This window comes from Boleophthalmus pectinirostris, unplaced genomic scaffold (genome assembly GCF_026225935.1).
Source record: "Boleophthalmus pectinirostris isolate CB_2022bp ecotype Guang Dong unplaced genomic scaffold, ASM2622593v1 HiC_scaffold_13, whole genome shotgun sequence".
NCBI classification, from domain to species: domain Eukaryota; kingdom Metazoa; phylum Chordata; class Actinopteri; order Gobiiformes; family Gobiidae; genus Boleophthalmus; species Boleophthalmus pectinirostris.
This window is the reverse complement of record NW_026571036.1, coordinates 32,200,146-32,221,595: the sequence shown is the minus strand read 5'-3', so window position 1 is coordinate 32,221,595 and position 21,450 is coordinate 32,200,146. Positions and strand designations below refer to the sequence as shown.

Sequence of the window (21,450 nt, the reverse complement as noted above, 5' to 3'; positions counted from 1 at the left end):
AGTGTCATCAAAGCTCCCAAACTATAGGTGTAAGAGCGGAGCCAGCAGAGAACTTTGGGTGTAATTTAATAATCTTTAAAGGTGCATTGCGTAACTTTTTTCCTTGGAGAGTCTATTAAATGCTTTTCTTCATGGAGATGTTATTGCTGTCTGGAATGTTTCACAGTATGGTATTAAACTTTTCTATCTTCACCGAGACCAAACCAGACCAAATTGCAGATCAGATCTATGGAGCGGTGACCCCGCTCATAGTCAGAATGCCTGTTTTTCTAGGTTTTTTTGAGCAGTAACACCGTAATTGAATAAATGTAAGGCCGAGCTGTTTAAAGTCACACATGTCCTCTGATTTCCACGTAAGAAAACTGCGATGCCCAGTGGGAGCTGACGTCGCTGGTAACGTCATCACAACAAAGAGCCGTAAAGTTGCTGGTCCCATCGATGGACAGCTGCTGATCACTTAAGCAAGTAGCTGATTTTTACGGAAGCCGAGAGGGGTCACAACAAAGGCAAACACCGCAACAAATACAAATGCGACAACACAACAAAAAGCCAAAACACACCAAAAAAAAAGCCACAACGGAAATGACCGCGGGACTCTATTTTAATGCAAACGCTGCAACAAATACAAACGCCACAACACCAACGTAAATGCCGTAACATATTAAAAAGCCACAACACATCAAAAAGCCACAACGGAAGTGACCGCGGGACTGATCAAGCGGCAAGTGAAGAAGAAGAATTACAACGTGAAAAGTAAAGGAACGGAGAAGTTGGGAATGTAAGTAAAAGTAATTTATTGTTTTATCATTATTTGTTTCACGTTGTAGTTCTTCTCTTCACTTGCTGCTTGATCTGTCCGTCGGAAAATAGAGTCCTGCGGTCACTTCCGTTGTGACTTTTTGATGTGTTATGGCTTTTTAATGTGTTGCAGCATTTGCATTTGTGTTGTGGCATTTGTATTTGTTATGGTGTTTGTATTAAAATAGAGTCCCGTGGTCATTTCCGTTGTGGCTTTTTTTGGTTTGTTGTGGCTTTTTGTTGTGTTGTCGCATTTGTATTTGTTGCGGCATTTGCATTTGTTGTGACCCCTCTCGGCTTCCGTAGATTTTCCTTCATTTGTACCTAAATGATTATGCATATCACTGATTAAGAAAATCAAATTAAGTAAGTAAGTACTTACCAGGCTAGCGACACCTAGTGCCACCACTCAATTTAATTTCTCTTCAGCGACTAGGTCAGGAATCGGAATGCACTAGACGGTTTGCAAGAACCACGGAAGTGTGAGTCCGGGCACCAGCCAATCAGCAAAGAGCCATATATTCTCATTTGGCAATGATTCTTGAGATCGAGGATTTAAAGCTGGAATAAAGAGAATGTTTGGTGAATTTTATCAAGGAGAAAGATGTTATTGCCCTTCTTCTAAGGGGATTTGAGAACAGCTTAATGTACCAGTTACCTCTGTTAGCGGCGCATTACATATATCACGACCAAATAGCAGCGATTGGTTAGATAAAAAGTACCTGCATACCGTCAAGCAAACAAATTCTAATGCTGCGAGGTCAGAATCAGGCTAAGTAAGTACAGTGTTTGATGGTGTAAATGGGGGTTGACTGACAAAATGGCATCTTGAACAGCTCTTGGTGAGTAAATGGGAACGGGAAACAACTATAACATACCCACTCCACAAAACACCCGAAGCAAATCTATTATTACACCAGACTGTTGATGTAAATATCTGTGTTAATATAATAATTTTAGAAGTAAAACCAAGCTTGCATCTGAAGGATTTATGTCTGAGCAGCAGAAGCGAGTTGTACTTCCTGATAGAAAGTTTGACAGCGGTGGACTGATATCACCTGTCTTATACTAAAAATTCCACTGCTGCTGAGAAAATAGTCCCTCAACATGCGACGATTCATGTGATGCAAGGTTAGTTTTATTTCAAACATTATTCTATCAACACAGACATTTACATGTCTGGTGTAATAACTGATTTTCTTCGGCTGTTTTGTGAAGTGGGTAAGACTGTTTTTAGTGGCAGGATAAGTATGGCCATTAACATGCACTAGCCTAGCACCAGCGATCTCCACACGTCTCCAACACTCTGGCTCACTAGGAAATGAGGTCCTATGTCCAAAATTCTGGACTTACCTTTAAATGATTGGCAGTGGTCCAAAGTTATTCCTCACTTATTTTAAGCACCACTCTGTGGTGGCATCAGCCATCCTGTACGGTGTGGTCTGCTGGAGCAGCAGCATCACAGAGAGGGAGAAGAAGAAGCTGGACAAGGTCCTCAAGAAGTCCAGCTCTGTCCTGGGCTGTCCTCTGGACTCAGTGCAGGAGGTGGGGGACAGGAGGGTCCTGGCTAAGGTCATCTCTATGCTGGGCCATGAGTGTCGCCCCCTGCAGGACGCTCTGTCTGCTCTGGAGAGCAGCTTCAGTGACAGACTGATTCACCCTCGCTGTGTGAAGGAGGTTTCACAGATCTTTCCTTCCTGCTACTGTCAGACTTTACAACAAAAACTGTAACACTGAACATGTGCCAGTCAACTATATCTATGTGCAGTAATTTTTAAGTCTAATTTTTAAGACATTATTTATTACTTGTTTTATTGCATGTTACCTTTTTCCTGCTGTTCTTGAATTGCGCGTTGAAACACTGGAATTTCCCCACTGTGGGACTAATAAAGGCATATCTTATCTTATCTTATTCAGAGCTACAGCTAATATATGAACATACACATTCTTAGAAAATAAAACACTTTCTAATTAAATGTAGACAAACCACAGCACACTTGTACTGACCTCAGGAGCTGCTTATACAAAGCAGTATATCTGTACAGGGGCAAGATACATTTTGCTCATATACATGGACAAATATTGAATAGAAGCCCTTTAAAGTGGGACTAAACTAAACTTTCTTTTGTAAGTAAACATATTCACACCGCTTCTGTGGTCTTTGTGCGTGCCAACTGTAGACACTGCTTTGTCTGAAGCGCTGTTACTCAAGTTAGACTTTAATCTGTTCCTTATATCAACACAATCTGACCATAAAGAGCGGATTTAGCTGGAACTGCAAAAGCTGAGGTGATTTGTGCTCTTTAACAAGTCTCATAAAAGCTCATAAAATGTGTTGTTTAAATTGTCAGACGATCTTAAATTTTTTAATAGTGTTTGCATTGTGTCTAGTCATGGTAATTGGTCAACATTCTGCCATTGCACATACATGCAGAACACCCCCCTTATGATGTCACTGCAAAATCCATCAGTCAATATTACCTTTCTTATTGGCAACAGTCTTTTTTTCTGATTAGTGACTGTTACATAAAATCTGACCACGAGTGCCTTTAAACTGTCTTTCAAACTGGCACTTCTCTGCTTTACCTTCGTTCCATCATAAAGGAGGATTATCTCTCCATCTCCATCTCTGTTTTAACTGGTTTGTGGCAGTGCTGAGTAGACACTTTCTATAAATGCTTTCCTTATCTCCCTCCTGTCACCACTGGCCCCCTCTATGTCTTTTACTCTACAATTCATTTTGAGTTTTCTCTTCCCGTCACATTGTTCCTGTGCACAGTTAATGGGCAGTGAGACAGTTGTTTGCTGATGATGTTAACTCACAAAGACACCGCACTGGAAGATTCCACCGTTTCTGAAGCTATACAAAGGGTTATCGAGCTTCCTATCTCAAAATTAAATTACATAATACAAATGATAATTCCTTATTAAATGTTTTTTTCTCTAATTTGTTTATTTTTGTGCTCAAAGCAATGTGTGAAGAAATGAAGTTGTAAAATACAGGAAGTAGGGGTGAGTTCTTTACACACAACTTTTGATAGTTTAAACCGTTCAACAAAATAAATGCGTTGGTATTTATTTGTATTTGTTAATCCATGTTGTGTTGTGTAATTTAGACACTTTTGGCCCTTAAAGGTGTACTGTGCAACTTTCCTGACGGAGGGTCTGCTTGTCCCCTTGGAGATATTGCTCTTTTGCCTTGATTATTTCACAGTATGGAAATAAACTTGGTTATCATATTATGGAAATGCAATGGTTACTGGTCAGATCTATGGAGAAGCAAGCCTGCACATATGTTTTTTGAGTTACAAAACACATGTAATGCAAATATGTTTAATGCCATTCTGTGGAACATTGCAAAAAAAAATAAAAAATAAATACATAACCACAAAGACAAGCAAACAGGAGACTCTCCACTTTATAAGTTACATAGTGCACCTTGAACATTATAGTTGCTAGGTAACATACCTCTAACCAGCAAGTAAAATGATAAACTTCACCAAAATGACTAAAGTAGAAAATCTTACAAGTCTAATATAAGTCATGTTAAGTGTGTTTTTGAGAAATGAGTAGTCTGACCTGTCACGTGCACTTTAAGGATAGAAAAGTGTCATAGAACAAATATCATGCATTATTTGTATTGGTATTAGCATTTAAACATGGCCTTTAGTAAATCTGCATTTATGATTTCCTGGTAGAGTACATTGACTCATTTGACATTTGTGATTAACCATGTTGACTGAGCCAGCTAACACGCGTTTGTGAATTCGACGAGGACTCTCCCGATGATCTCAAAGTCCAGCTCTCTCCAGTCGATGACATTTCCTGAAGTGTCAGACGGGTTCGAATTGTATCTCTGGATCTCACAGAGAGACAGTGCATAATCCCACACCTGAAAATCTGACATCATCCCCGTGAAAGACTCTCTGCCATCACGGGCCTCTCCCTGTAAACACAGCATATGGTACAAAATGTAAGCAACACTCTTTGGATTGTCGTTCTGAAAGAGGAGTATTAAGGCCAAAGCACACCACGACATTCTTGTATATTAATGGAAAATTGTCATGCAGGAGCATAGATGACGTAGGCTAAGATGGGTCGAATAGGGCCCCAAAGAGATCACTACATTACTCAAACATACAAAGATGACATACAAAAACCTCTATACAACATTATAACATGGCTGATTCTGCATAATAGCCCCTCTTTAACACAATGGCATTGTTTGTTTTTGAAGCACTTCATGTTCTGGTCACAACGTGAGTCTCAGATCTCAGTGATCCTACACTCCTTCGCTCGCTCTCAGGGTCAGTTCCAACTTGTCCAAAAAATGAGACTTAAAAGCCGGGTGACTGAATCTTTTCTGTGGTTGGTCCCAAACTACAGAATACAGATATACAGAAGACTTTTTTTTCTGAAAAATGTGCAGAGGGAAGCACTTTCTGCATTTGTGAATGGGGAAGATGTCTATGCTTTTCTTTCAACTGGATGTAGCAAAAGTTTGATTTTTCTTGTTCTGCTGTTGTGAAGCTTCGACTAATCAGATTCAAATGGTCATCATAAAGTTCTACATTTTACCAAAGGCTTTCAGTGAGAGCTCTTCCAGAATGATCATGTGCACAAGTCAAGTCAGAGTGACACACATCACTCTGTTGTGAGACTGATGAAAGAAAAACACTTTCTCCTTCCTCATGGAGAAATTCAGTCTGAAGATACCAAAGCCACTTACTTTGTGCTGTAAAAAATATTTTGCTCACTAATGATAAACTACTTATTGTGTGGTAATGTTAAATTTTTACAAAGGTGTAGTTATATTCAAGGACATTTAAAACAATAACAGATTATTACAGTAATTAGACATTCATTTTGGGCGTTTTTGTAACAGTAAGAGGCCTATACTTCAGCATATTACCTGTCCCAAGATGAAGATGGATGATCTAATGATTGTCTCAAAGATGTATTTCTTGCTCAGACGTTGTCCGTTGAACCACAGCTGCACCAGACCTGAGCTGGAGTCCCAGGTGGTGCACAGGGAGTGCCATTTGTTTGGGGCGTAGTCTAGTCCACTATAACCCACACTGGTATTGCCGATGTGTACCATCATCTGCTGGGTCTTACCATGATAATGAACCAGGAAGAAATCTTCAGCAGAAGATGTGAACAGCGAGAAGAAGGCATGAGATCTTGTGAGGTCAGTGAAAGATCTGTGAGGGAAAAACAACAGAGGATGCCAGTGTCTCTTCTGATGCCAGAGGCTTAGTAGCTTTGATAGAAGCACAAAGGAGCTGCAGTGGTTTAGTGGTTTAGTGCTTAGAGCACCTGCCCACTAACATAAAGGTCAGAGGATCTGTTCCAGCCACACACACACGCTGTTGTCATGTTTTTTGCACTTCCCCCAACTTTCCTAGTGTGAATGTGATGTATGAGAGTGATGTTGTGGTGGTCAGAGGGGCCAGTGGTGCAGAATGAAATCCTCACTTTTGTCAATCTGCAATAGTCTACAATACAGTCTCCAATAGCCTTCAATAATCTATAATAGTCTACAGTAGTCTACAATAGTCTACAGTAGTCTACAATAGTCTACAGTAGTCTACAATAATCTATAATAGTCTACAGTAGTCTACAATAGTCTACAGTAGTCTGCAATAATCTATAATAGTCTACAGTAGTCTACAATAGTCTAGTCTCCAATAATCTACAATAATCTATAATAGTCTACAGTAGTCTACAATAATCTATAATAGTCTACAGTAGTCTGCAATAGTATCTTACACAACAACACAACAGTGGAGTGAATGAATAATGCATTTTAATGTGCCATTTCAGTGGTCCAAAATGCACTATATTAATGACATGGATTATTATTGTTTTTTTATTTTTAATTTCAGAGGATCAACCCCAGCCCCAAGTTTGTACTTGTAATCAAATCTTAGCCTGGATCCTTCTCTATGTGTCTATGGTTCTTGGTTAACATGTTATGAGGATTTTTATTTGCCCATGAATCAATAACAAATGGCCATTTGAACAGATCCCAAAGATTTGTCTCTCATCATTGAGTGTAAACAATAATACTATCATAACATTTGAAAGACAAAACCAGGTCAAACAGACCTGTGGCAGACTGTGAGAGCGCTGAAGTTCCTGTATGACATCAACAGCTTCACATGAGCTGAGGATGAGTCTTCTGGGAAAGTGAACATCTTTCCAAGTAGGTCTGGAAAAAATAAAAAATAAAATAAAAATTCTTCAGAAAAATGAAATACTATGGATACATGTTTTAAAGTTTATTGTGTTTTGAACAGTGCCTTCATTTAGCATCACACCCACAGGGAATGTTGATGACATCAGCTGCAAAGTATAGACCTGTTTATAGGAGTTCATGATCTTAAGAGACTGAAAATGTATTAATAAAGACTTACTAAAACTGAAATAATAGCTCTATCAGGGAACCAGACAGATGCTATCCAGAGTCAACCACTGTACATAATTATCATTTAAAGTTAAAAAACAAACAAAAACAAAAAAACAAAAGAAACAGATTGCATCTGAGTTTGTATTTCATGAAAATAAATTTATATTATTTATACAGAAAATATTTCTTTTTTTCCTGCTCACTTATGCAAATTCCACTATGCACTTGTGCACTGTCTCCATGGAAATGTTAATGAATTTTCTTTGGCATAAAAAAAGTATCTATCTATTTATCTGTTATGAAATATTCCACAGTATGGCATTACATTTAGCTTTCTATCTGGTATGTATTAAATTCCATGCGTTTTATGGCTATAATTGTATCTGCTATATTAAAAAAATATATAATAATAAAATACCATCTTACCTTCAGTTTCAGCTGCAACTGAGACCAGCATCATAAAGAAAACCCAACTTCTCATCTGTTTCAATTTAAAGAAAAAGAACATTTTATACTGTAGCATTATATAATCAGAGGCCAGTTATATTTAAATGAGTAACTTTTTAAAGAAACTGCACTTTTACTCCTGCTTAATAAAGTAACAAGTGTGACTAAGTCTACAAATGACAAAAGCTTTATGTTGACAATATAAAATTATTCTTTTTTGCACAGCTCCTTCAAATATGATTTAGTTTTTCTCATTTGTGTCTGTCATTTGAAAGTACCAGATATGGTGAATCATTTAATGTTTTGCTTCAAATTACAATAACTTCACATTATAAATCAGATATTACCTCACGACAGTTAATCTTAAAGTTACTCTTACCTTAATAGTAGTTTTCCCAAATACTATTTTACCTAATTTCTTAGACCACTACTTTGTACTTGAGTAATATTATTTTAATGCTCCAGCGCTATGCCTCTGCACACTCACAGGTCAGCAGATCATTCTTTTACTCGTGGTCCCAAAAGCCAAGAGAAAACCTCGAGGGGACCGCTCCTTCTATGTCATGGGTTCAAAATTGTGGAATGTATTGGCAAGCTGCATCACTTTTTTTTTTTTTTAAACCAGCCTTTAAACCATCTACTATTACACTGTGATTAACGCTGACTTTTTAGCGTCATATGTGTGTTTTTACATGTCTACGTTTTTTTGTAATCTGTCTATTTTATTTCCTTTTATATTTATTGTTGTGTACTCCACTTTGGTCAACTGTATTGTTTTTAAAGTGCTTTAGAAATAAAGTTTGATTGGATTGAAGTCAAGTTAAGTAAATACAGTTTTAGTCTAATCTACCCACCTCTGATTATAATACACATTTCCTCAATTTCATCTGATAAAACACTTAATATTTCCTCCTTAGAAAGACTTACCTTGAGTGGTTGTGTCGTGCAGCTTGTTTGAAGAGTAAGTGCGGTTTTGGCTCTTGAAATGTGTTTTTTCTTTCCCTGTTGTGTAATCTGGGACCTTCTTCCCCACATTAAGTAGTTACATCACAACTTGTGATTGCCAGATATTGCCGTGTATCCATAGAAAAGGGTTTAGTTCTCGCCAGATGTGTTTGAAAAGATGACATATGTAACCAAGACGACCATTTTAAAGGTGCACTGTGTCGCTTTACTGATGCTTTGTATAGTATGTTTCACAGTATGACATTAAGCCTATCTATCTCCATGGAGAAAATGCACTGCAAAGTTTTTATTTAATTTTATTTTCTTGCAATGAACTGAATTGAATAAATGCAAGGTTGTTTAATGCCATACTGTGGGGCATTTCAAGCAAATTAGTAATATTGTTTTTTTTAGGTTTGATGCTTTTAAGACAATGGGTGAGAAAAGAAAACAAGTTATGTGAAATTTGAATACTTTAATTAATTCTGACTTTTTAAATCACTACTGAACCTCTGAACATGTTTTATAACTTTATGATAAAAATACAGAAATATGACTTTCTGACAGTTAGAAACTTTCATCCCAGAATTCTGATCTGTCCTCAAGCTCCATTTTAAGCTACTGATACTTTGCAATGACGTCACACTGGGGGATAATGCGTCTATGTCTACGGCAGAATGTTCAGCAGTTACCATGGTGACATATTGCGCACATTAGGTCAAGTGGTAACGGAGGGAAACAGGATCAGATTTTTGACATTCAAATGTCTCTTATTCAGAAACTAGAGGGACTATTGAAATAAGTAAAGTATCAGAATGTAGGAAAGAGTTACACTCCAACAGGGTCAAGTTAAACCTGTGATATTCTTTCAAGTTGTTGACAAAAAATTTAAAAACTCATGTCGGTAACAGAGGGAATGAAATATGCAGCACTTTTTTGGGCAATAAATCCAAACAGTGATAACTCTTGGTTCTCACTTCCATATCCTTAACAAACTGGTTTGAATATTTGCTTCATATAGTTTTCTACCATATGGTACAAGATTAGGTTGAAAAACCTCAGACTTTTTGACTCATGAGATTTTTTATGAAGAAAGGTCATGGTAACGGAGGGAAAAGTAACGGAGGGAAAATTGTTCAATCAAGTAGAAGGTGCAGGATTTTACAGCATTTGTCGCTTTTTCTTCTGAATACTTTAATATTACTTCAAAATGAAAGGAAACTATTTCTATAAAATATGTCAGTCCTTCCAAGCAAATTTTTATCATTTTAAATACTTTTTTTTTTTTTTTTTTTGAAAAATCATGTACTTTCATCAACAGTTCAAAGATGGAATAACACAAGATATGATGAAATACATCCATTTATTTACATGATTTGCAGGTCTTTGAAATTTGGGAAATAATTTTTGTTCCATGTTTCATACATGGTCTGTTTAAAACATATGGAACTTTAGAACCAAAAATGGTACAGAAAAAAGGTCAACAGTTTCATAAACTAGAGTACATATGTATCTGTTCAATACATTTTATATCAGATGCATTAACTTGAATTTTTGGCCTTGATGTTTACTTCTGCTTTTCCATTAGCAAACACAGCCTGATAAGTTTTAAGATTTTTTTTTTATTTTAACCAAAAAGATGAGAGAAACTAACTGAAAAACTGTTGTCAAATAAATGTAAAGAATTAGTTTAACAGTATAAATCAGCTCAACTGTAGTTCCAAGTAAGTCAGTTCTTTCTGGTCAGATTAAAACAAACAAGTATTATAAGTATTATAATAATAAAGTCTACCTTGAATAACAGAGCTGAAGACAGAGCAGTACCTCTAGTTAGCTTCAGCTGAACTCAGTACCTGCATCCTGAATTTCGGACTTCTGGTCATTGCGCAGTGCATTCTGGGAAGGATCCTCCAAAAAAGTGAGCATCAAACCGCCATGTTTGTTTTCCCAGCGGGATTGCGTCTATTGTCAAAGCCGATCTTTTCAAGTCTTTTGAACCATATCACTTTTCTTTCTGGTTCTGATGTTGTCATATTTTAGTTTTGGGATTCGTACATTGTGTGGTTGTTGGATGTCCTAACAGCGGAAAACGGGCTTCAGAAGTTTGCGAACTCCATAACTGCAAAAGGGAATCAGATGTGTGTGACTGCAAACCTCCATTCAAACTGTTTCCCTTCCCAACGGAATTGAAAAATAGTGAAAGGCGAAGGGCAGCATTGATCCACAGGAAGGACCAAAAAGGAAACCTTTGGCTGCCTAAGAAATCATCCCGAGTTTGCAGCGAACATTTTGTATGTGGAGCACCAACAAAACTAAATCCTGATCCCTCACTCAACCTTTGAATTCAAACTTCGAATGCTACAAATATAAAAAGTCAATGCCAAATGAAAGGCACCAGCTGAAAGGCAACACCAGCAAAAGGCAACACGTTCCACTGCAAAGCGACCAAGACGTGATGTTGCTGTAAAGTCAGTTGAACAAGAACGTGCAAGCTCAGCCTGTTTGTCATCTGTACTTCTTGCTTAACAAATGGGATTTTGCTTTGTTGGCGTTCCACATACAAAATGTTCGCTGCAAACTCTGGATGATTTCTTAGGCTGTCAAACGTTTCCTTTTTCATCCTTCCTGTGGATCAATACTGCCCATCGCCTTCACCTTTCTCTATCTTTCAATTCCGTTGGGAAGGGAAACACAGAGGTTTGCAGTCACACAGATCTGATTCCCTTTTGCATTTATAGAGTTCACAAACTTCCGAAGCCTGTTTTCCGCTGTTAGGACATCCAACAACCACAGCATTACGATGTCCGAATCCCATAACTAAAATATGACAATATCAGAACCAGAAACAAATGTGATATGGTTCAAAAGACTAGAAAAGATCAGCTTTGATAATAGACGGATCCCACTGGGAAAACAAACATGGCGGTTTGATGCTCACTTTTTCGGAGGATCCTTTCCAGTATGAATTGGTCGATGACTGGAAGTCTGAAATTCAGGATGCATGTATTATAGAAACATGACAGTTTGTTATTACAGTGCATACAGTGACATCAGTATATGTCAGTTATGGTTAAAGGGTCCATGTTATGTTATTTTTTGATCTATGTTATAATGTTTCCTCATCACAGACAGACCTGGAGTTGTGTTTTGTTTCATTCACACATGTTTAATACAGAAACGCTCCATATTTAGGCTGCGTTCTCCTCACAGATTAAAAAAAAAACAAAAAACACTCTGTTCCACTTTGTGATGTCATGTGCTCCACTGTGTTTTTAAACTCCAAACCATAGACTGTATGTATGAATGGACATACCTAATGCACTAGCCTCCAAGTTCCAAATAGGAAGTGCTCCAGGCGGCTCTTCTGGCTCCTTCTGACCCTGGCTCCAGTTGACTTACACTGGATCTTGTGGCTCCTCTCTCTGTAACGGCTGCAGTGAGTCTTATCGTTTTGGTCTTAAAATATTTGTATTAACCTGCTTTACGTGATTCTTATTTTTTCATTTCAGTATTTTGTCCCTAATTCAAGATATGAACATAAATAACGGACCAATCAGACGCCTTCATTCCCTGAGGTCACTCCCTCTAGCATTAGCAACAGGTTTGATTGACAGCTAGTGTGTTTCGTTGCTAAGTAAGTCCCCTTCCCACTTTCCGGTGAGAAGGGCGGGCACATTTAATGACCTCAATCATGATTGGCTCTTGTGGTTGCTATGATACTCGCAGTGGGATTTCCAAATATGGCACCTGACTCCAGATTTGCTCCTGTAACTGTTAGCATCGGGAGTTTCATTTTCGTGGAGCTGAACGCTGTGGGTGACGTCACACTCACTTAGTCCACTTCTTCTAGAATCATTTGGATAATTTCAGTTTTGGAATATCCAATCTCTGCTGAACTAAAGGTAAAGGTAATTCATGACATCACAAAGTGGAGCGGAGCATTATGAGCTTTAGCAATGTAGACAGACCAATAATAAAGGATTACTCAAACATGTGAATGGAACAAAATACAACCCCAAGTATGTTTTTAGGAGGTAACAACATTATAACGTAACATGAGGTGTGTAACTTTTCTGGTGGAGGGTCCTTCAAATGCTTTTCTTCATGGATATGTTATTGTTTTGTCTGGAATGTTTCACAGTATGGCATTAAACCTTTCTATCTTCATGGAGACCAAACCAGACCAAGTTAAAAGTCAGATCTGTGGAGAGGTGACCCCACTCACAGTCAGAATGCCTGTATTTCTAAGTATTTTGGAGCAATAAAACCACCCGCAATTAAATAAATGTAAGGGAGAGCTGTTTAATGTCATACTGTGGAACATTCCAGGCAGAGCAATGGCATATCCATGGAAACAAGCAGGTGAGGAACCCCCAACCAAGAAGATACATAGTGCACCTTTAAAGCTCCTCGGGTCTACAGATCTGTTTGTTTTCGATGAAGACTCTCCCGGTGATCAGTGAGTCCAGGTTTCTCCAGTTGATGACGTTTCCTGGACTGTAGCTCAGGTCCTTCATGTACCTCTGGATCTCACAGGGAGTCAGCACAAAGTCCCACATGTTAACATCTGACATCATCCCCACGAAAAAGTCAGTGCTTACGAAGGCATCTCCGTGTTTGGATGGGTTCTGTGAAAAGGGAGAGGACACAAGGTAATACAGAGGATACACAAGACCAAAAATACACACAAAATTCAGCTGATTCAACTGTCTCTGGTCATGTGTCAGTGGGGTCGGGGAAGATGTTCATCGTTAAAATGGGACTAAACACCTGAACTCCTCTAACATTCACAATCAACAATCAAACGGAGCTGTTAAACTGGGCAGTAGCTGAAGGACTACAGGGGAAAGTGAAGGAGGGCAGGGTCTGGACATATGAAGAACAGTGTAATGTTTTCAGTTTTGATACTGAAGAATAGACTCAATATTCAGTATCAGTTTTGATACACAAATTATCATTTGTACAAAATTGTATTGTATTTTTTTTTAGTAAACCATGTGGTTTTACTCTTTTTTTAAATAAAAGTCAAGATGAAACTGTTTAAGAGTGTTTAAGGTCAAATTTGATCCAGATGAGTATCTATTTTAAATACCTGCTTTAGTGTTGATTAGCATCTAATGTTCAATACTTTTACACCCCTAAAACAGTGTGGTTTCTCTAACAGCTGGCCCACCGTGGCACCTGGTATTCCCAGTGGTCTCCCATCCACTTACTAACCAGGTCAAACCCTGCTCAGCTTCAGGGATCAGCCTCAGGGCAGTGTGCAGGGCTACAAGATGAACCACAACCAAATAGAAATCACAGTTTGAATGGATACAATTAACAAATCACAAAGATTGCCTTTTAAAAGTATCATAATCACAAACAATAAAATCTCCTGTCTGTCCACATGAAAACTGCAAACCCTGTAGTTTAGATCTTTAGAAAGATGTATAAAATACACACATGATTCTTGTTTTAGTTTGTCAGTTCATATTTCAGAATTTTTATCAGTTTTTGACATGTTTAAAAATCTTTGAACTGAATCCTACTGATACTTTGCCGTGACATCATTCTGGAGGTGGTCTGCATGGATCTGTGGTAGAATGTTCAGAAGTTACCCTGGAGCCAATGCACAGATTAGCAAATGCTGTCAAATGAGTTTTAAGATGGTCTGAAAACTCAAGAAAAATACAAAAACAGCACATCAAAAGGTGAGAGTGACTGAAAAGCTATAATTTTCTGCGTGAGCGACTTGCTTAACTGCGCAAATCATCTCACCTGTTGTAGTTCCAACTAAATCAGCTCTTTCTGGTCAGTTTGCATTAAAATAAAGATCAGATTAAAGTCTAACAGAGCCTCAATGACGACAGTAACTGCATAATATCAGTTATCAGAACACCCCTTGTTATGGTCCTTTCCCTTTACCTGTCCGAGGACAACGATGGGTCGCCCGGTGATGGGGAGCTCTTTTGTGTACTTCCGGGTCAGAGCTTGTCCGTCCACCCACAGCTGCACCACCCCAGTGCTGGAGTCCCAGGTGGAGCAGATGGAGTGCCACTTGTTTGGGGAGTAGTTGACATTGGTGTAGCCAGCCACAGTACCGCGCACCCGCACTTTAAACTGAGTGGGAGAGCTAATGTCGTACTCGGTTTTGAAAGCGCTAGTATCTGTGGGGGTGGTCATCGAAAACAAAGTGTGCGATCGCTTCAAGTCGGTGAAGGATCTGAAAGCACAAAATATACAGTATTATTAGAAGGAGGTATTTTACTTCTTTATTCTATCTCAACACGTGTATCCTGCTGATGAATACTGCACATCGCATCAGCTCAAAGGTGCATGATTCCAGATTAGCCTAGCCTGGCTCAGCAGTGCTCTTTTCTCCCACAGTCACACTCGAATGCACACAAGTGAACGCACGGGGGCTCATGGATCACATGATCACTTTGACCAATCACAGCGAGAGGAGCTAGAGCAGAGCCGGAGCTAACGATTATAAAGAGTGTTTTTAAGACAACTGAAGGATTTTGAGCTGAGAAAAAGTTTATGATATAAAAATAGGTAAAAATCGCCAACAAATCCAACATTTTTGAAAGTTGTAGGTGTCCTGTTAACAAACACGAGCAGTTTGTGATTACATGAGAAAAATCCGGTCTCAGCCCAGGGGATTTTTTCCGCTGAAGTTCCAGTCAGTGGCCACTACGTCAACTGGAGGCAGCTACAAACAGCAACACTCTGTCCAGTTATTTTAATAGATCCATGGTAGGAAGTCTGACTAAATCTAAGAAAAATTTGAAAATTGTCCAGTTTTCATCATCTCCATGTTATTGTAGCATTCTGTTCTGTTCAGCTTATCAGCACTTACAACCATACCTCAGTTTTCATCATTTCTCCACTAACACAGAACTCCCAGTGCACTAGGTACATATGATTAGAAAAGATGAGGAGCCAAATTCCAGATGATTCCAAACAGCACATACATATGCAGTCTTCATTTTACTGCTGATCACATTTACTTCAGTAGGTTTGATCACAGGATTGCGTCTTTCCAAACATCTTCCTGGTTTGTGATTTAAGCGTGAATAGAGCCTATAATAGCCCCTCTTTAATGCACTGTGTAATCTAAGAATACACATAAATACAGACCTGTGGCAGACGGTGAGGGCAGACAACTGGTCCCGTGTCACCATCACCTTCACCGCCATACTTCTGGCACGGTTTTCAGAGAAGTTCAAGATTTTTCCAGACAGGTCTGCAATAAAATAAGAAAAAAAAAAAAAGAAAGAAAATCCTTTGTACGGTAAATTAAACAGTAGATAAAAGCCGAACTTTTCCTTGTACTCCGCTGTTACTGTAATGTTTATGTACTTAGCCAATCAAAGAAACATGTCTTTGTGCACTTAAAAAAAGTATCTCACATATAAAATTAGCCAACACGTTTTCAGTTTGTCACTTTCACTTTTTGTTGAAAATCAAACATCTAAACAGGACCATGAACGCTCGCATTGATCCCAGGCTCCAAAAAATGCATCCAGTCTATTTTAAAAATTTCTTGACAGTGTTTCCTAATGTGGGCATGGTAACTATTAAACATTCTGCCACAGAGCTACATGTAGAACACCCTAGAGTGATGTCAATACAGAGTATCAATTCTGTGCCTTCTAATCAGATGGAGATGTAATTGCTTTACCTGGAATGTTCCACAGTAGGGCATTTAACAGCTCTGTTTCACATTACGATTCTAAAATATGATGTTTTTGAGCAACTTAAGGAGAAGACACTGCAGCTGGTACAACGTGAAGAGGTAAACTTCATTGTAACATTACATTGTACTTACATGTATTGTTAGTTTATGCTGTGCTTATAATGATTAGTCATGTTTAATTTGTTAAAGGGCCCATCTCATGCAAAATAACTCTTTTCACATTGTATTTTATGCACATATGCATTTGGGTTTTGAAACATCCATTACACAGTAATTATGAAATCTTACTGATTTCTTGGAGGCAGTCACAGACCAGGGACTATGAAAGGACGGCTATTGCTCAACCCCCCGCCGTCCTGAGAAAGCACAGGCTCCGCCCTCCACCCATCTCAGGGAGGGAGGGGGAGACAGACGTGCGCCCTGATAGTGGTAGGAATAAACTTTTATTCATCATGGAGATACAGCGCGTTCAGCCGCATGTGTTGGACCCAGAATCAGATGAGGACTTTGACGTGCACGAAGCACAAGCACCGTGTCGGCATTATCTGAACATTACTCATTGGTAAAGTATTAATAAACACTAGTACATAAACTTATTATATCGTGTTCACTGCAGTGTAGAACAATGAGCTCATAATGTCGCTTTTGTTTAGGTGTTCATGTGGGAAATGTCAGCTGATGTGGGGTGGAGGCAGGGGAGGGGGGCGGATGTGAAGCTTTCTGCTACGTCAAATGCAATATAGGTGTAGCTGGCCATGTCATCGTTGTAGCAGCTTTCTTTCGTTGTCACGTGGGAGGGTGGCAGAAATACGCCTCTATCAATCTAAAAACCACTTCGGTGACATATACAAGGCCCACACATCACTCTTAGAAGGTAGAAACCTCTGAAAAGTTGACTTTGCATGAGATGGGCCCTTTAATATGTTGAGGTCTTAAATCCAAATCTGCTTTATTTCTATAGCAAAACAGTTTCCAATGTGCTGCACATATAAAGATAACATGAAAAACAACAAAAGGTATTAGCAGTAACACAGGGTATATATGCTCATTTAAACTTTGCCAGTCTGAGTGAAATAAAAGCAAACCCATAAAAGACAAACACAACATCTTAAAGGGACTGGACTGGAGCCACCTCCTGCAAAGAGGACAGCACTTGAGGACCTCTTTTGTGACCGTTTCACTTGCACTGAGCCACATGTGTCCAACAGACTAATGGAGCAAGAGACAGAAATGTACACAAAAGAACCTCCCTGCACTCACAACATGTTCACTGAAATGATGGAGAGGAGAGGCGCACATGTACTGCAGTCTTTCTCATTTAGCGAAAGCAAATTTTTCACTTCCCACAGCAGCAGGCAAAGTGAAATTGAGATTTTCTTGAAATATGAAAGATTCACTTGTAAAGGTTTGCTATTTCATACATTACTTCCAACTCAGGCTTCTTGCCAAAATTAAAAAGTACCACCCACAAAATAAGTTTGAAAGAGCATCCATTGTTTTATCACATCTCGGTTGGATTATTGCAATAAACTGTGCGTTGGTCTGGAGCAAAACTCTCTCTTTCCACTGCTGTTTTTTGACAGTTTTTTGCACTAGCTCCCAATTACATTTCAAAATCTTACTGAATGTTTTTAAAGGACTCATATTATGCTATTTTCTGAACTATGTTATAATGTTTACTCATCAAAAACGCATCTGGAGTTGTGTTTTGTTTCATTCACACATGTTTAACACACATATTTAGGCTGACTTCTTCTCTCAAACAGAAAACCCTCTATTCTACCTTGTGATGTCATGTGGTAAAACAGGAAATGCTCAATTGGGTTTTAAACTGTATACATCTTCACTAGAATCATTTGGATCATTTCAGCAATAGAACTGCTAACCCCTACTGAAAAAAAACAACAACAAAAACAACAAAAACAAAAACAAAAACTTGTGGAACAGAGCATTTTGAGCTTTGAGATGCAGACAGACTAAGTGTTGCTCAAACATGTGTGAGCAACTCCAGGTCTGTTTTGAGGAGGTAACAACATTCTAACATGGTTTAAAGTCAGTTTTCTAGATACAGTGTTTGACTTTATTGGCTTCAGTGTGACGTGCAGCCCTCCTCTCCTCAGAGACTCTTACATCTGCACATCAGCTCCTCCTGCTTGTTCCCAAGTCCAGGCTCATGTCCAGAGGAGGTGTGGCCTTGTCACTGGGGACTCCTAAACTGTGGAGGAGTTTAAACCTGACAACAGACTTTTAATTCATAGACTAGACCATCTTGTGTAGTAGCTTTGTTAACTTTAATATTGTACTATAGTTGTTGTGTATTTGTACTACTACATTGCAGTGACACACTCTGGAGGTGTTCTACATGTATGTCTATGATGGAATGCTCATCATTCATCATTAGTTATGGTGACACGAAGCATACATTAGCAAACACAACCAAACAAGTTTTAAATAGTCTGAAAAATATTTCAGGAGCCTGTGATCAATACAAGCACTGATAGTCCTGAGTTAACAGAAAGTGACAGTGACTAACTGAAAAACTCCCTTTTGACTCAATGTGATTTGAGAGGGACTTCCTCATCTCACCTCATCCGCTGTAGTCATCAGTCAGTTCTTTCTATGGTCGTTTTAAATAAACTTTGTAAAGTTACATGCCAGATCTGTGGAAAGGCAACCCCACTGACAGTAGAATACTTGTTCTTCAAGGCATTTCTGAGTTATAAAAACATGCAGCATTGAATAAATACTAAAGTGATAAGTACAAAGCCAAATTTTATCTTCATGGAGAAAAAGCAAATGATGGACTGTCCACCAGAAATGTTACATAGAGCACCTTTAAACGTCTTGACAAAAATAACAGTTCCCAAAATTCTGCACACTGAACAAATATCTAATAATTAGAAATGGGATGGGGAGTGGCAACTCCTCAGTGACAGTGTTAGATACAAATTTAAAGGGGCTCCATGTCATTTTTCTTGTTTAATTATGTAAACATTTTACCTTGAACGGTGGCTGCACTGGAGACCAGCATCACAAGCAAAATCAAAGACTTCATCTATTTCAGGGTGAAGAAAAGAAAGGTGTAAATTTTTTTTTCCAAATTTATCTTGCCCCAGTGCAGATATAACCCTGCACAGCAAGATGGATTCTCATGATATTTTTGAGTTCACAAACTCATGAGAATCCATCTTGCACCCGCTGTACAGATAAGTGGGCGGGTGGCGCAATCACATCGCAGCATTGACGTTTGTGCAGAAGCCAAAGGTGAAGTGCCCAAATGACCCAAAACAAACATGGTGACGCTGGCAGATGTACTTCAGACTATTTTAGCATCAATACAGAATATTGAGTTTGTCAAAAACGTGCAGAAAGTGAGAGCTTTGTGCATTTGTGCTTTTCTCTCAACTGGATGTAACAGAAAGTAGATTTTTCATCTTGTTCCTCTGTTGAGACGCTTTGACCAAGATTCAGATAGTCGTCATGATGTTCCATGTTTCTGATCTCTTTCTTCCCAGTTTGATAGTGGGAGTGCTTCACATACTGTATCAGTCTGGCATGAGACAGTTTAGCACTGATTTTTTTTTTTTTCTAAGTGGAGTTGACTGACTGAGGAGCAGGACCATGACTCTACCTCCTCCTGCTCCTCTCCAGTGAACCACAACTTCAGTTACCCAAAAGTTCTATTTACACAGGCCTATCCCAACAACACCGTCTGTTTCTGCTCTCTCAACCTTCCCAAACCATTTCTCTTGTTCATCCTTCAGCCTGAAGACATCATCTCCAAGGGAGGGGGGTCCTGAATTGGCTGGGCTGACCACCTGAGACAGAGCCCCCATCCAGAGCCTCCTCCCAGCCGTCACATTTATCCATCATTAATAAATATATGTATCATGTTCCATTGTTGTGGTGTTGTTACTGAAGCAGATCTTGAGGTCAAAATATATCCACTGTGTTCTGGCTGCATCTAATTATAAAGCATTTTATTGTGCAATAATCAGGAGGTGCACAGTTAGCCCGCTAGCTGTTACTAACTTTATGTCACAGCAAACTCTGGTGTCCCCTCTGGAAATTTAGACAGATGATCCTAAACCACAGCTGCAAACTGTAAAAAAAAAAAAAAAAAAAAAAAAAAAAAAAGAACTAATTTTGTTTTCCACATTTTTAAAACAGTAAAAATCTGGTACAGCGCCTTTAAAAATGAAACAAAGACAGTGTTTAGTCCGTAGAAAGACTTGAACATGTCCTTACCTCGTCTGGAGCGGTGTGTCTGCGTGTCTCTTAGAGAAGGTGGAAGTTGGACTAGCTCTCCTCTTTTATATTGTGGGATGAGGCCAGAGTTCAGTCTCGCTGCTCCACAGAAACGATGTGTTTGTGCCAAAAAGTGCAGATGTGAGACCCAGAGGTCAGGACTGACTGAGCAAATGATAATAAATAACAATAAATGAAGGTCCTGGATGGAAGTTGGTCTTGCAAAACTGACCAGAAAAGGAAGTTAAAGAATGTTGAACGGACCTCCCATAAACAATCTCCTGTTGCTGAAGTTAAGTCGCCATAACCATGGTTTGAGTGGTTTCAGTACTTTCTAAAAACCTGGGCTAGAGTGGAGATTCTGGAAAACCAGGGTTTGGCGTTTGCGTGCAAAGTGAGATAAATGGACTTTTAGGAGCTGACGCACCAAAAGTACGATCAGTGTTTACATTTTGCTATGATGATGAGTAGCAGTGGCATTTCTTCTGGTGCAAACACTTTTGATGTGTTTGCATCTGGAGACACAGCTGATGTATCGTATCCATGACCAGAGACGAATGAGCGCTCGGAGGTCAACCATTTTGCCACTTCTTTAACAGATCTGTGGAGAGGCGAGCCCGCTCAGTAATGCACGTTTTTCAAGGTATTTTTGAGTAATATTTAAAACTGTAGTGAAATAAATGCTACAGGTTTGAATCTAATCCAGGTGCCGCCCAGAGGCTTGGCGTAGTTATGACGGCGCTCAATGGTGTATTTATGTGAGCTGATGTAAACGAAAACTTTTTTGAAAACAATGCTATGTGCACGATGTTATTTTGGAAAATGGAGAAAGGGAAATATTTCTCAATATACCCAGCTATGTGTAAATGCAGCCTATATCAAGTCAAAACATAGGTCTATTTCCAAATTTTAATAT

The 21,450-nt window shown here is 38.9% G+C and overlaps 2 protein-coding genes across 2 annotated transcripts; both read right to left on the bottom strand.

Annotated features, from left to right (window-relative positions):
- Positions 1-4,546: 4,546 nt before the first annotated feature.
- On the bottom strand, positions 4,547-7,670 carry LOC110159110 (serum amyloid P-component-like). The gene is made up of 4 exons (XM_020923670.1): positions 7,637-7,670; positions 6,910-7,012; positions 5,711-6,002; positions 4,547-4,744 (listed from the first exon to the last, which is right to left on the bottom strand). The coding sequence occupies exons 1-4, from the start codon at positions 7,668-7,670 to the stop codon at positions 4,547-4,549; spliced, it is 627 nt and encodes a 208-aa protein (XP_020779329.1).
- Positions 7,671-12,758: 5,088 nt separating this feature from the next.
- On the bottom strand, positions 12,759-20,573 carry LOC110159111 (C-reactive protein-like). Its single transcript, XM_020923671.2, has 5 exons — positions 20,535-20,573; positions 19,287-19,341; positions 15,728-15,833; positions 14,510-14,807; positions 12,759-13,230 (listed from the first exon to the last, which is right to left on the bottom strand). Exons 2-5 carry the CDS (start codon positions 19,339-19,341, stop codon positions 13,003-13,005), a joined length of 687 nt encoding a protein of 228 aa, XP_020779330.1. The 5' UTR covers positions 20,535-20,573; the 3' UTR covers positions 12,759-13,002.
- Between the last annotated feature and the right edge of the window lie 877 nt (positions 20,574-21,450).

Bases quoted from the DNA above. Each gene is read 5' to 3' on its own strand.
- LOC110159111 (XM_020923671.2), bottom strand. From the start codon at position 19,341: ATGAAGTCTTTGATTTTGCTTGTGATGCTGGTCTCCAGTGCAGCCACC. The intron at 14,808-15,727 runs GTCTGTATTTAT...TTGTGCTTTCAG, and splicing joins GCCCTCACCGTCTGCCACAG to ATCCTTCACCGACTTGAAGC. The intron at 13,231-14,509 runs GTAAAGGGAAAG...CCCTTTTCACAG, and splicing joins CCATCGTTGTCCTCGGACAG to AACCCATCCAAACACGGAGA.
- LOC110159110 (XM_020923670.1), bottom strand. From the start codon at position 7,670: ATGATGCTGGTCTCAGTTGCAGCTGAAACTGAAG. The intron at 7,013-7,636 runs GTAAGATGGTAT...TATTTTTTCCAG, and splicing joins AGTTGCAGCTGAAACTGAAG to ACCTACTTGGAAAGATGTTC. The intron at 6,003-6,909 runs GTCTGTTTGACC...TTTCCCTCACAG, and splicing joins GCTCTCACAGTCTGCCACAG to ATCTTTCACTGACCTCACAA.